General features: G+C 47.1%; 1 protein-coding gene across 8 annotated transcripts in view; it reads right to left on the reverse strand.

The window, feature by feature from the left end:
* The window catches only part of CHD9 (chromodomain helicase DNA binding protein 9), a 1,629,153-nt gene that overhangs the window by 840,842 nt on the left and 773,898 nt on the right, over nt 1-14,413 (reverse strand). For all 8 annotated transcript variants that reach the window (XM_069216350.1, XM_069216347.1, XM_069216351.1 and 5 more), the window contains one exon: nt 7,614-7,809. In XM_069216350.1, the coding sequence (XP_069072451.1) occupies nt 7,614-7,809 (196 nt within the window). The remainder of the gene's footprint in view (nt 1-7,613; nt 7,810-14,413) is intronic.

Consider the following 14,413-nt stretch of genomic DNA (forward strand, 5'->3'; position numbering starts at 1 on the left):
AGAACTCACTCTTCCCGCCGGAAGCGTGAGACTTCACACTCAGCACTGACGCCCCCGGCTCGAGTTCAGGAGAACCAACACTGCAGAGATGACTCCCAGGCAACTACAACAACGTGGGCACCCTGAGTCGATCCCCCTGCACCCTCACAGCAATGCCTGTAGAGCGGATCCGGAGGCTCCCCCTGACTGCGACTGCCTGGTAAGAAGGAACCCGATGCCTGCACCCGCAGCCCCCAGGACAGAGAGGAACCAACTACCAGTGCAGGAGTGACCAGCAGGCGGCCCTCATCCCAGCCCAGTCAGTGGCTGGCCCGAGAAGCCCCCCGTGCCCTGCCTGCATCGCCTAAGTGACCCCGGGTCCCTCCATTGCTTTCAATAGCAAGCCCGATGGCTACTTTGCCTACTGCACCCGGCTGCCCCTGTGCCGCTGAGGGCGTATTTTGTGGGCTTGTGTCCCCCCCCCCCCCCACAGGTGCTCTACAAAACCCCCCTTGTCTGCTCCCCGAGGACGCAGGTACTTACCTGCAAGCAGACTAGGAAGGAGCACCCCTGTTCCTCATAAGCACCTATGTGTTCTGGGCCCTCCTTTGACCTCTGCACCTGACCGGCCCTGTGCTGCTGGTGCGGTGGCATTGGTGTTGCCTTGAACCCCCAACAGTGGGCTGTCCACGCCCAGGAGAATGACTGTCTAAGTACTTTACTTACCAGAAAAACGCAACCAAACTTACCTCCCCAGGAACTGTTGATTTTTGCAGTGTCCACTTTTAAAATAGCTTATTGCCATTTTAACCTAAACTGTGTGTACTAGTGTTTTAAATCAAAGTTCTATCCTTACCTGTGTGAAGTACCTTACATTTTATGTGCTTACCTCAAAATAAATTAACAAAAGATTTTTCTATATAAAAACTATTGGCCTGGAGTCAAGTCTGAGAGTTTGTTCCTCATTTATTGCCTGTGTGTGAAGAACACATGCGTAACACTACCCTCTGATAAGTCTACTGCTCGACCACACTACCACAAAATAGAGCATTAGTATTATCTAATTTTCAACCTCTTAGGGGAACCCTTGAACTCTGTGCACACTATCTCTCACTTTGAGATAGTATATACAGAACCAACTTCCTACAACATATATGTAGCTTCACAATGGTAACTCCGAATTATGGCCATGTGTGGCGTCTAAGATCATGGAATTGTCCCCCCATTCCAAATCTGGTATTGGGGAGGGGAATCACATGTATCCTGGAGGCTCCACCATGGGCCCCGAGTACTGCCAAACCAGCTGTCTGAGGCTTGCACTGTAGCTACAGCTGCTGCCACCTCACAGACATGGTTCTTCCCTCCTGGGGTCTGAGCAGCTCAGTCCCAGGAAGGCAGAACAAAGCATTTCCTTTGTGAGAAGGGTGGTACACCCTCTCCCTTTGGAAATCGTTGTTACAGGCGGGAGGGGTAGCCTCTCAGAGCCTCTGGAAATGCTTTGAATGGCACAGATGGTGCCCTCCTTGCATAGGCTAGTCTACACCGGTTCAGGGACCCTTCCAGTCCCTGTTCTGGTGTGAAATTGGTCAAAGGAAAGGGGAGTGACCACTCCCCTGTCCACCAACACCCCAGGCGTGGTGCCCAGAGCTCCTCCAGAGTGTCCCTGACACTCTGGAGATCTCTGAGTGGCCAGTGCCAGCAGGTGACATCAGAGACCCCTCCTAATAGGTGCATACCTGGTTAGGTAGCCAATCCCCCTCTCAGGGCTATTTAGGGTCTCTCCTGTGGGTTCCTCTTCAGATTTGGCTTGCAAGTTTCCACCAGGAATACTCTGCAAGTCCTGCTTCATCCTCTGACCGTCGGATCAACCGCAGACTGCTCCAGGAACCACTGTAACTGCAACCAAGTATCCAAGAAGGCTACTGTGCCTCTGCAACTTCAGCTCCAGCAAGCAACCGCAACAGTTTCCAAGGTGTGCACGCTCTGAAGACTCCCTGTCTTCACCCTGCACCAGAAGGACCGAAGAAATCTCCTGTGGAGTGACAGAGTCACTTCCCTGCACCAGCAGGCACCTTCTAAAACAGTGACCGGTTCTCTGGGACTCCTTTCCTGGCGACAAGCGTTCTCCCTGCAACACAGGTGGAGGACTGACGTGACCCAGACTGTCCTAATGTCCAGCAGTCCAAATTTGGCAGAGGTAAGAGCCTCCCTTCCCCGTTTGCAACAGTAGCCATGTGCACCGCGTCATCTCTACCTCTTGAGGCCTCTGTGCACTATTTGCAAGAATCCTTTGTGCACAGCATGGCCCAGGTCCACAGCACTCCATCCTCTGACGCTCAACTCGCTGAGTTGTTCTCCAGCAGCGTGGGACCTTCTTTTGTAGTGCTGCAGCAACTGCAATTTGCACCTTCTTTGTCCCCGTGTCCTGGGACCTCCATGGGTGCTGCCTGGTCATCTGTGGGTTCCCTCCAGTGTTGGGAGCCCCCTTTGCCTCCTCAGTCCGAGTTGAGGCCCCCAGATCCCTCCTGGGTCCAGGCAGCACCAATTTGACTCAAACCGCGACATTGCTTGAACCAAGACTTGTTGGACGAATCCAGCGCTGCAACTCGCCTTCATCCAACATCTTGACGTGAGACATCCTATGCATCACGCAGGAACTCTAAGCCATTTTCTTTGGTGCTCTTCCAACAGAAGAATCCTCTTTTGCACCATCTTCTAGGTTGGCCGGGGCTCCTGTCCTTCCTGGAACCTTCTGCGACTTCTGGACTTGGTTTCCTCTCTTCACAGGTCTTCAGGTCCAGGAATCCACCATTTGTTGCTTGGTTCTTGCAATAACTTTAATCACAACTTGCAGTGTGTCCTAAGGAAACTTGCAATACTTTACTCCTACTTTCCTGGGCTCTGGGGTGGTGTATTTTACTCACCTTTGTGGTTTTCTTACACTCGCAGCGATCCTCTACACACTGCACTTACCTAGGGTGGAATTCGTGATTCACATTCCACTTTTAGTATATGGTTTGTGTTGCCCCTAGGCCTATTTCTTCCTATTGCATTTCCTATTGTTTGCCCTATTCTGTGACTGTTTACTTACCTGATTTTGGTCTCTAGTGTATATATTGTGTATAATACTTACCTCCAGAAGGAGTATTGCCTCAAAGATATTTTTGGCCTTGTGTCACTAAAATAAAGTACCTTTATTTTTGTTAACACTAAGTATTGTATTTTCTTGTGTATAAGTACTGTGTAACTACAGTGGTATTGCAGGAGCTTTGCATGTCTCCTAGTTCAGCCTAAGCTGCTCTGCTACAGCTACCTCTATCAGACTAAGCTGCTAGAACACTACTACATTTAACTTATAAGGGATACTGGACCTGGTATAAGGTGCAAGTACCCAAGGTACCCACTACAAACCAGGGCAGCCTCCTACAATACTTAACCAGTTGAGGCCTCACTTAATTTATTACAGGTTACTCTCCTAGGTTACCAAATTGTGCTCGCACGGACTACGGTTTAGAAACTGTGTGTGATACTCCCAAAGATTTCATAATACTGGTCTGAAAATTCTGTTTATCACAAATATTGATCCAGATAGGACGCCGGATATCGGTATAATATTAGGAGTGCCCTCATGCGTCAATGAAGACGCTAAGCATCATCATTGGGCTAACTCCTCGCCAGACCGGCACTGCAATATCTGACGGGTCACCACACAGATGGTGGTGGCTCTATACCGAAAAAGTGGTTGTGCAGATCCGTAGGTATCTGCAGTTCGTGCTGACAAAAAGAGAAGGAGAGTGCAATGTGGGATTAAAATTGGCTCTGCACATCCAAAGACTAAATTTAATAACTCAAAGATGGCTGTCAGGCCAAGATTAAAATCGGTGGCGGAGTGTTCGGAGGAAATAGTGACCGCCGTCACTCCTACATAGGGGGAGGTTAGAGCATTTCTTCACTCCGCCACCGATTTTAATCTTGGCCTTAACTTGTCAAAAGGGGCACAAAAACACAAAATGTTGATTGCTGATTAAGTAGATGCTCTGTATGATAATTTATTTTCTGATAAGCAGCCCTCACAAACTCATGAAGTGCTTCCTGGGTGCATTATTGGGGGTTTGTAAGAAGGTAGAACTCGATTTGCGCTCAATGAGTAAAGTTTTGACAAATATTCTTTACAGTCGCATTAATCATTAAAAATCGCATCTGTTCATAAAGCAATTTCTGTAACACGTTTTAGCGCAGCTGGTAGAGCTGCTATGGTTTATAGGGCCATTATAACGTTATGTTTAAGTATATACCATTGAGAAACTACATCACCCATTAATATCAAGCAGAAAAAAACTAAGGATTATGTTACTTTAGTTGCGCATATCAACTAGTGCTCAGGGTCTTTTGTATCTTGATGCACAGATTCAGTGTGCCCACCCCACACACATCAGTTATCCACACATTCTACAGCAGCATTCACTCTCCCCTGAGAGCTGGAATGTCAGCTATTCTCACTGGCTGAAGGTAACAATCATATTCAGGAGGCACACAATCTGTAAAAGACAACATTCAATACACTAAAATGTCTGGCAAAGTAAAAGGAAATATTTAGCTACATTTATTCATTTCACTAAACACGAATTAAGCCAGTGCTTACCTTATCCCTACCACCCTGAAGTTATGGCTAAAGGATCAACTGTGTTAAGCCTATCAGCATACTTCAAACTCAGTGTAAGAAGCTGGCCTGGTGTGTGGTGGGTACCTAAGGCACTTACACCTTATACCAGGGCTCCGCCTATCAGTGAAGTGTAGGCAGTGTCCAGAAGCCAGGCTCTGTAGAGGAAGCTGTGGATGAGCAGCCAGGGCTCATGAAAAATCACTGTAGTCACACAGCACTTACACACATGAAAGAAAACACTCAGTTGTACACAAATAAAGGTACTATATTTTTGGTCACAAAATACTAGAAGGGCAACCATCCAATATAAAGTAAGTAATACACTCATTATATAGACTAGTAAACAGTAATATGCATAGAAAATGTTAGAAAACAGTGCAAATGCAGTTAGACAATAGTGACCCTAGTGGAAGCACAAACCATATACTAAAAAAATGGAACGCGAACACAGGACCCCCACCTAGGTAAGTGGAACGTGTAGAGGGGAGCTGGGAGTACTAGAAAACCACAAAGGTGAGTAACAAAGTACCCACAAGCGACCAGGAAAACAGGAGTAAATCACTGGAATTTCCTCAAACCACCAAAAAGGAAGGAAAAGAAGAAAAGAAGACAAGACTGGAAGAAAACAGCTGTGGATTCCTGGAGAGGAAGACCTGTGGAGAGAGGAGACCAGTTCAAAGAGTCACAATGGAGCCCAGGAGGAGTAGGAGCTACTACCCACCCAGCTGTGCTTGCAGAAGTTGGTTGACGGTGATGAAGAGAAGGTCAGCAATGCAGACCAGGAGCCGGAGGAGAGTTAGTGAGGGATGCAGAAGATGTCCCACGCTGGAAGGAAGACTGCAGACGGTGTCGGTGGAGGAATTCCACCAACAAACCTTGGCAAAGGCAATTATAGCGGCTGGTGGGAAGTGGTGCTGCCGGGGACCAGCAAGGCTCAGGAGGAATCAACCCAGGAGTCGGAGGGGACCCTCAGCAGCACAGAGAGCCCACAGGAGCAGAAGCAGCACCAACAGGAGTCCCACAGGACATGGACACAGAAGTTGTAGAAGGAGCCCACGCAGCACACAGAAGAAGGGTCCCACGCCGCAGCAGAAACACATAGAGGGTTGCGCGTTGCAGGAAGGAGTGCTGATGGGGGAGGAGGGGCTGCACGTAGCGTAAAGTTCCTCTGGAGAAGATGCAAACAAGCCTTGGCAGCTGCAAGAGACGTGGTGCACGGTTTTCTTGTCCTGACCGGGAAGGTAAGGGCTTACCTCCACCAAAGTTGGACCGCTGGCAGTGAGGCCCAGGAGGACTATTTCGGACCACCACCCATGATGCAGGATCTACACAGCTCAGGATGAGAGGAGATCCACACAGCCAGTCGTCGTTGCAGTAGGTGCCCTTGGATGCAGGGGAGTGACTCCTTCACTCCAAAGGCGATTTCTTCTTCCTTCTACGGCAGACTGAAGACTTGCTGCCCTCAGAGGATGCACAGCCATGTTGCAGAAGCTGGAAAGAGCTGTGGAAACAATGCTGCAAGAAGAGTGTTCTTCGTGGATGCAGTTTGTTGGTTCCTCGAGGGTCGAGTGGCTGGAAGTCGAAGTAAGATTGAAGAGTAGTCCTGCTGGAATCTTGCAAGCCGAATGTCTGAAGCCATCCAAGAGAGAGACCCTAAATAGCCCTGAGAGGGGGGATTTGTCACCTAGCCAGATGACCACCTATCAGGAAGGGGCTCTGAAATCACCTGTCTGGCCTGACCACTCAGATGCTCCCAGAGGTTGCTGCCAACTTTGGATTTCAAAATTGCAGAACCCAGGGACCCTCTTGAGGAGCTCTGGGCACCACCCCTGGGGTGGTGATGGACAGGGAAGGGGTCACTCCCCTTTCCATTGTCCAGTTTCGCGCAGGGACGGGGCTGCCTGAACCTGTGTGGTCTGGTTTATGCACAGAGGGCACCAAAGGTGCCCTTCAAAGCATACCAGTGCCTTGGGTATGCAACCCCTCACAAGCCATATAACGCCTATTTACAATGGGAGAGGGTGTTACCCCCTGTCCCAAAGGAAATTATTTGTTCTGCCTTCTGGGCTTGAGCTGATCAAGTAGCAGGAGGGCAGAAAACTGTCTGAGGGATGACAGCAGCTTGGGCTGCCTGGAAAACCCTAGAAGACTGGTAGGAGCAATGCTGGGGGTCCTCTAAGGAGCCCTCAGAGCACAGGAAATCATTCTTCCAATACTGGCAACAGAATTGGGGTATGATTCCTACATGTTTGATACCAAACATGCCTAGGTTCGGAGTTACCATTATGTAGCTGGGCAATAGGTAGTGACATATTTCCAGGACACTCCCATAATTGCATCCAGGCACCCACGAAGTCCATGAAAATGGCACTGGAGTTTGTGGGGGCACCTAACACGCAGGTATTTGCACCCTGCCCTCTGGGCTAGGAGGGCCTGCTCTAGGGGATGACATAGTGACCTGGTGCAGTGACTTAAGATGAAAAAGGATGCATGCACCCTTTCACGCAGGCTGCAATGGCTGGCCTGCAGAACACTTTGCATGGGCTCCACATGGGTGGCATAATACATGCTGCAGCCCATGGGGATCCCTTGGTACCCTCATGCCCTGGGTACCTGGGTACCATATACAAGGGACTTAAATGGGGATACCAGTATACCAACTATGGGGTAAAAATGGTACAAGTTACCACGTTAGTAGGGAGAGAGCATAATCACTGTGGTCCTGGTTATCAGGATCCCAGTGAACACAGTCAAACACACTGACAAACAGGCAAACAGTGGGGGTAGCCACACTAATAAGAGCCTACTTCCCTACACTCCAACTAATGAGTTACAGGGAAAATATCTTCACATAAACACTTTAACTGGTTACTTCAAATAAGTGAAACATGAAGTGCAATGGTTCAACTTCTAAAACAACAAACAAACAAGACTTTCTAACAGTATTACAATAAACACAATGCATGTTTACCTGTAGGTCATTTTGTGGATTCCAGTCAGAGTCAAAAATAATACAAGTATCTGCTGCAGTCAAATTGATCCCCAGCCCTCCTGCTCTAGTACACAGAAGGAAAACAAACCGATCAGAGTCAGGTTTACTAAAGCGATCTATAGCAGCTTGTCGCAGGTTTCCTCTGACTCTTCCATCAATTCTTTCATACAGATACCTGTTGGGTGTAGAAACAAAGGTTATCATGAGCCACTATATTATAATCTTACTCCTAACAGTGGGTTCTCTTTTAAGGTTTCAAGTTATTCCCTTTTAGACAGGTATTCCCAGGGTTAACAGAGAATTTAGCTTAAATAAAGAAAACATTTCTAATTTTTCTTAACTTAGCCTCTGAAATAAAGTGATTCAAAACTGACGGACAAGTTACTTACCTCTCTTATCTGGTACAGACTTTATCAAGCAGCAGATTCCTAACCTTTGAATTCTCCCCAGGCATTGGGTTGGATCCGGAAGTATTCATGAGCAGTGCCCCGCGCAACATTTGGTGGCGTTAGTAGGCTCTGCATTCTTTGTCAGCACTGAATTGGACGTTGCGGGTCCTATATAGGAGCCTCCCAGATGCGGTGACGTCAGTTTCTTTTCACGACGTTCCATGCCAGAACAGCACAGCCATGAAGAACACAGACTAATGATGCATCAAAACTAAGGCCCTGAAAAGGAAGTCCCTGCCACTAGAAATCCGTCTGCAGAGTGGGGAGGATGAGTAGGTCGGTAAGGAATCTGCAGCTAAATATAATCTCTACCAGATATGGCATTACCAAAGGTAAGTAACCTGTCCATCTGATAGAGACTTCTAGCTGCACATTCCTTACCTTTCAATAGATACCCAAGCAATACCATTCCCGGAGGTGAGTCTGCGAACCAACCTCCGAGTACGAAGTCCTTCAGGACCGAAAAGGGCAAAGTGCCCGTCCCTACGGACATGACTGTCCAGGTAGCAGTGTTTGGCAAACGTGTGCATAGATGTCCATGTTGTTGTCTGACAGATGTCAAGGACTGGAGCTCCTCGTGGTAATGTAGAGGTCACAGGGCCTGCAGGGTTAGAATCCTGTTCTCCTAGAAGGCATCCTTCGATGCACCAGATGTAAAACTAAAAAAATACGCAAAAAAAGGCAAAAGTAGTGACTCAGAAATTGACTGAGGGGTAGCTCTCTTCGGATCAACGCTTAGCTGTCGCGAAAGGAAAAGAACTGAAATCAGTGCGTCTGGGTGGCGCCTATATAGAAACTGCAACATCATATCTGGCACAGACGATGAAGGATGCGGAGCTGATCAATGCCACCTAACTGCACGAAGGGATACTGATGACAAAAAACTTTTGGATCCAGTCTGATGCCTGGGGAGAATTCAAAAGTAAGGAATCTTCAGCTAGAATCTCTATCAGATAAATTATATTTAAAAAAATATAGAAATCTTTCACATCTCTACAGTTAAAAAATGGATTCTCCCCATTAGTATCCTGTCTAAGTTGGTATGCTTTTTTGCATTATTTCAGGACATCAAGTTAGAATTCTAAAACACTTAAGTATGTATGTAACCTCTCTGTTACTTATGGGATAAATTTCATACTGCCATACAAATATCGCAAAGGCTTTTAAACCCTCTAAAGAACACTTTATTTAAAATCTCTGATTCAGTTCAGAAACAAAGTGTGAAACAGGGAAAGCAGAGAAGGTAAATCTACTGAAATACAACTGTATAAGACAAGGTTAAATTTGTGTCACCTGAATGAAAAAGCTAAGTAAGGTGAAAATGGCACTCGGGCAATATTTTGAAGTTGAAACTAAAGCATCCGACAGCAAAGGGTAGTTTAGTTGTGGAGCACTGGCATTTTCCAAACATTTACATGCTTGGTTGACTTATTTCCTCTCGATACAAAACAGCACCATTAATTGTATTTCCAAATAAGAGCACACAGTCTGCTCACAGTGGTATTAAAAATGGTAAAAAGCCTTAGAAGGCCAGGCTCCTGTATAAACGAATAGAGCACTCCTAAGTTGCCCTCTAAATCAGACAAAAGAGCATAGAAACAATCTGACATGAAAGAAGTAGTAGGGAGTTCTGTCAACTACTCTCATATAGCCTTTCAAATAAAAACTACTTTTCATGGTAACCCATATGCCAGGGTGCATATGGTACAGGTGAAATGCTGGGGTCTTATAAATAGTCTTCTATGAAATGGTCAATATTCAGAGTTCTGGTGTTTGGGTTTCCAGTGTCCCTATGTGTCTGGTGTCATGAATATATTAATCAGTGTAAATCCATGACCCAAAATTATTTGCTAGAGCAATCTAAAACACAGGCACTAGGGTGATAATCTGCATGGTTGGTGTCTGAACTCTTTCACAGATGGCTTTCTTGATGACGTGTCCAAAAATAAGTGGTATGGCTACACTCCTAACAATCGTGTATCAACATTTCTCACTAATGCCGTTGGGCTTAACAGATCTTTTGCTCTTCTAGAGGTAGCAGCCATTGATTCAGAAAAGGAGAAATCTCTCTGTGTAACCAACCTGAAGCGCTTTCCTTAAACATGTTCAGATTACAGAAATCCACAATGGGATGTTGTCAGAAGCTGGTTCTGTATATACTATAACAAAAGTAAGGTACAGTGTGCAGAGAGTCCAGTGGATCCCCAGAGGCTTTACAGAGGCTAATGTAGATAATACTAATGCTCTCTTTTGTGGTAGTGTGGTTGAGCAGTTAAGCTTATCAGAGGGCAGTGCTAAACATTTGTTGTACACACACAGTCAAGAAATGAGGCACACATCAATGGCTAACTCCAGGCCAATGTTTTATGTATCAAAAATACGTTCTTTTATTTCTAGAAACAAAAGGATCTTTGTTGCAGGTAAGTACAGTTTAAAGAATGTATCACTTTCAATTATCAAATGCACTTTGCTTGGAATTCACAACTAAAACAGTTTACAGGTAAGTAATACTTTTCAATTTCAAAAGAAGACAGTGCAAGTTCTCATTGAAAGCAATGCCGTACTAGGGAGGAAAAGTAACAAATCAATTTGCAGGTAAGTACTTGCGATCCAAGCCTTCGGGGTTAAGCTGTCCGCAGGGCAAAGTCTTGGAAGACACCAAGGGTGCACCACCAGCAACACGGGCAGATTTAGGCTGGAGGCGTCATCGTGTTCATCAGGATAGATCAAACCAGGGTGGACTCGAGGTAGGAACCGCCTGGGGACCTGCTCTGGACCGGTGGGCCACCAGAGCACTGGCCAAAGGTGCAGCGCGGGCAGGACTTGCGGATCCAGGGCAGTTCTGGAGTCCATTTTGGAGGTTTCTTTGTGGACAGGGTTTCTAGCTGGAGTGCCCTGGAGCAATGTAGCAAGAGCCTTTGAGGCTCACCGCCAAGTGTTGCAGTTCCTGTAGAGAGGAGGTGTGAAGCACCACCACCCAGAGCAGGCTTTGTCACTGAGCCCAGAGAGCACAAAGGCTCTCACGCTATGGTGTCAGAAACTTGTCTCTTAGTGTCAGGCTGGCACAGACCGGTCAGCCTTACACTAAAGAGTTGGTTGAAATACTTGAGGCATCTCTAAGGTGCTCTCTGTGTGGATTTTCAATAAATCCAACCCTGGCATCAGTGTGGGTTTAGTGAGCTGAGACGTTTGATATCAAACTTCCCAGTCTTCAGTGAAGCCATCACTGAGCTGTGGAGTTCATAATGACAAACTCCCAGCCCATGTACTCAATATGGCCATAGTGCACTTATAATGTCTAAGAATGGACTTAGACACTATAGAGGCCTATTGCTCATGAATCTATGCCCTCACCTGTGTTACAGTGTTCCCTGCCTTAGGGCTGTAACACATGTTAGAGTGTGACTTAAATATGCCACAAGCAGTGGGTTGTGGGCAAGGCACCCAGAGAGGGATGCCATGTTGAATGTACATTTCTCTCACCACCAGCACACACAATTGGCAACAGCAGTGTGCATGTGTTTGGTGAGTGGTCCCTTAGGGTGTCAAAATATGTGGTTGGGGTTTGTAGAGGTTGCTGGTCCAGCAGGATGCCTGGAAGGGGTGCCATGTCGACTTTGTCTTTTTTTCCCTACCAGTACACACAATCTGCAATGGCAGTGTGCTTGGGCTTGGTGAGAGGCCCCTGGGGGTGGCGCAATACCTACTGCAGCCCTTGGGGACTCTCCTTGGCCACAGGGCCTTTTGCACCACTGTTAACTTTTACAAGGGACTTTGCTGTGTGCCAGGGGTGTGCCACTTGTGGAAACAATGGTACAGTTTAGGGAAAGGACACAGGTGCTGGGTCCTGGTTATAGGATACCAGTAAACACTCAGTCAAGTTAGCATCACATATAAGGCAAAACGTATCTGGGTTGGGGTGGGGGTAGCCATGCCAAAAGGGGCACGTTAATACAGATGTCATCTGTAGCACTTTTCCTCACAAGGAAATATCTTGAGCAGGAACATTTGCCTGTCTGGGATCTGGAAACCTTGTCAGTGCAACACTTTGTGTGATGGGCATAGCCAGCCATAGGTCCGGTGCTCACAATGCCATAGGACTCAAGCAGTACCTGGAGGAAGCTGGTGTGAGCACCTATGGTGTTATCACCTTGTACCAAGTCTCGTTATCCTTTTTCAGTGAAGTTTAGACAATGTCTAGGAAGCCAGGACTATTTAGAGATAGCAGTGGATGAGCAGCCAAAACTCATTTAGGAGAAATGCAAAGCTTCTGCAATACCACTACAGTCACACAGCAATTACACACAAGAAAGACCCACACAGTGTTACACAAATACTAAAATACTGTGTAGGCAATACCCTAACTGGAGGTAGGTAAACAAACTATTATATAAACATTAGCAATCAGTAAATAGCATAGAAAGCAATAGACATTGGTAAAAGCAATAGCAAATAGTGAGGGCCCTACAGTAGAGCCAAACCATATACTAAAACAGAGAAATGTGGAAGGCAGTCCCTTACCCAAGGAAGTGGAATCAGTAGAAGGGAGCTGGAGTAACTAGGAATCCCAAGAGGTGAGTACCAGAGTGACCCCTAGAGACCAGGAGAGCAGAGGTAAGTATCTGGTTTTCCCCAAAATCAACAGAAGGATTTTGGAAAAAGATTGTGAAAGACCCAGACAAGACTGGAAGAACCCAAATGCGGATTCTGATGGAAGAGGGCCTGCAAAGGAAGGGGACCAAGTCCAGTATGAGTTGGAGTGTCCGGTTGTGCAGGAGCCACTACCCACTCTTCTGTGGATGCAGGACCAGGTTGATAGTGGACGAAGAAGGTCAGCAGTGCAGCTCAGGAGCAGAAGAGGAGTTTCAGAAGTGATGCAAGTGATGTCCCACGTCGGCAGTCATGATGCAGTCATTCAGTGGTGCTGGAGAACCACAACAAGCCTTGGCAAATGCAAGAGTCAGAGAAGAAGGTTTTGCTAGGCTGAAGAGGACTAACAAGGTCCAGGGGACTCGACCCAAGGAGGGGAGTCTGGAGTGACCCTCAGCCACTAGGAGAGTCACAAAAAGAGGAGGCAGTCCCCACAGGCAGAAGGCACAGGAGTTACAGTGAGGCCCACTCAGCACACGTGGAGCAGCAGGCAGGAGACTATGCGTTGCTGGGGGCCAGGTTACACTGAGCCTGAAGATCCCTTGGAGGAGGAATAAACAAGCCTTGGTAGCTGCAAGAGTCGCGTTGCACAGGGGTACTATTCTGCAAGGAGAGACAAGGGCTTACTGTCTCCCAAGTTGGCTAGCTGGTAGAGAGTAACAAGGGGACCACACCAGACAACCACCTGTGATGCAGGATTCACACAGCTCCAGAGGAAAGAAGATCCACAAAGAAGGTGGTCGTTACAGTTGGTGCCTGCGATGCAGGTGAGTGACTCCTTTATGTAGGAAGCTGGCCTGGTGAGCACCTATGGTGTTATCAACTTATACCAGGTCCAGGTATACCCTATTAGTGAGGTGTAGACAGTGTCTAGGAAGCCAGGGCTCTCTAGCGGTAGCTGTGGATGAGCAGCCATGACTCATCTAGGAGACATGCAAAGCTTATGCAATACCACCACAGTCGCACAACACTTATATACATGAAAGAACCACACAGGATTACAAAAATAAAGGTACTTTATTATGGTAACACATACTAATATACTGTATAGGCGATAATCCACTAGCAAACTATTATATACAGGAATTGGCATAGAAGGCAATAGAAAACAATTAAATAATAGAAAATAATGGCGACTCTAGGGGGAGACCAAACCATATACTAAGTAAATGGAATGTGAAAGGCATTCCCCCACCCAAGGAAGTGGAATCTGTAGAGGGGAGCTGGAGGAACTAGGAACCCCAAAAGTTAAATCCCAGAGTGCCTCCCCAGTGACCAGGAGAGAGGAGATAAGTACCTTGTTTTTCTCCAAACCCACAAGTGAACTTTGTAAAAGGACTGAGCAAGACCCAAGCAAGAATGGAAGGAACAGAAGATGGATACTGACAGAAGAGTACCTGGAAAAGAGGGGACCAAGTCCAGTTCGAGTTGGAGTTTCCAGTGGTAGTAGGAGCCACTGCCCACCCTTCTGGAGATGCATGATCAGGTCGACGATGAAGACAAGGAGTCAGCTATGCAGCACAGGAGCAGGTGAAGAGTTCCAGGAGTCATGCAGTTGATGTCCCACGTCGGAAGAAGAGTAGCAGGCAGTCAGTGGTGTGGAAAAAACACCAACAAGCACTGTCAAAGGCAAGAGATGCAGATGAAGCCGCAGAGCTGCCGGGGACCAGGAAGGTCCAG

This window comes from Pleurodeles waltl, chromosome 12 (genome assembly GCF_031143425.1).
Source record: "Pleurodeles waltl isolate 20211129_DDA chromosome 12, aPleWal1.hap1.20221129, whole genome shotgun sequence".
NCBI lineage: Eukaryota > Metazoa > Chordata > Amphibia > Caudata > Salamandridae > Pleurodeles > Pleurodeles waltl.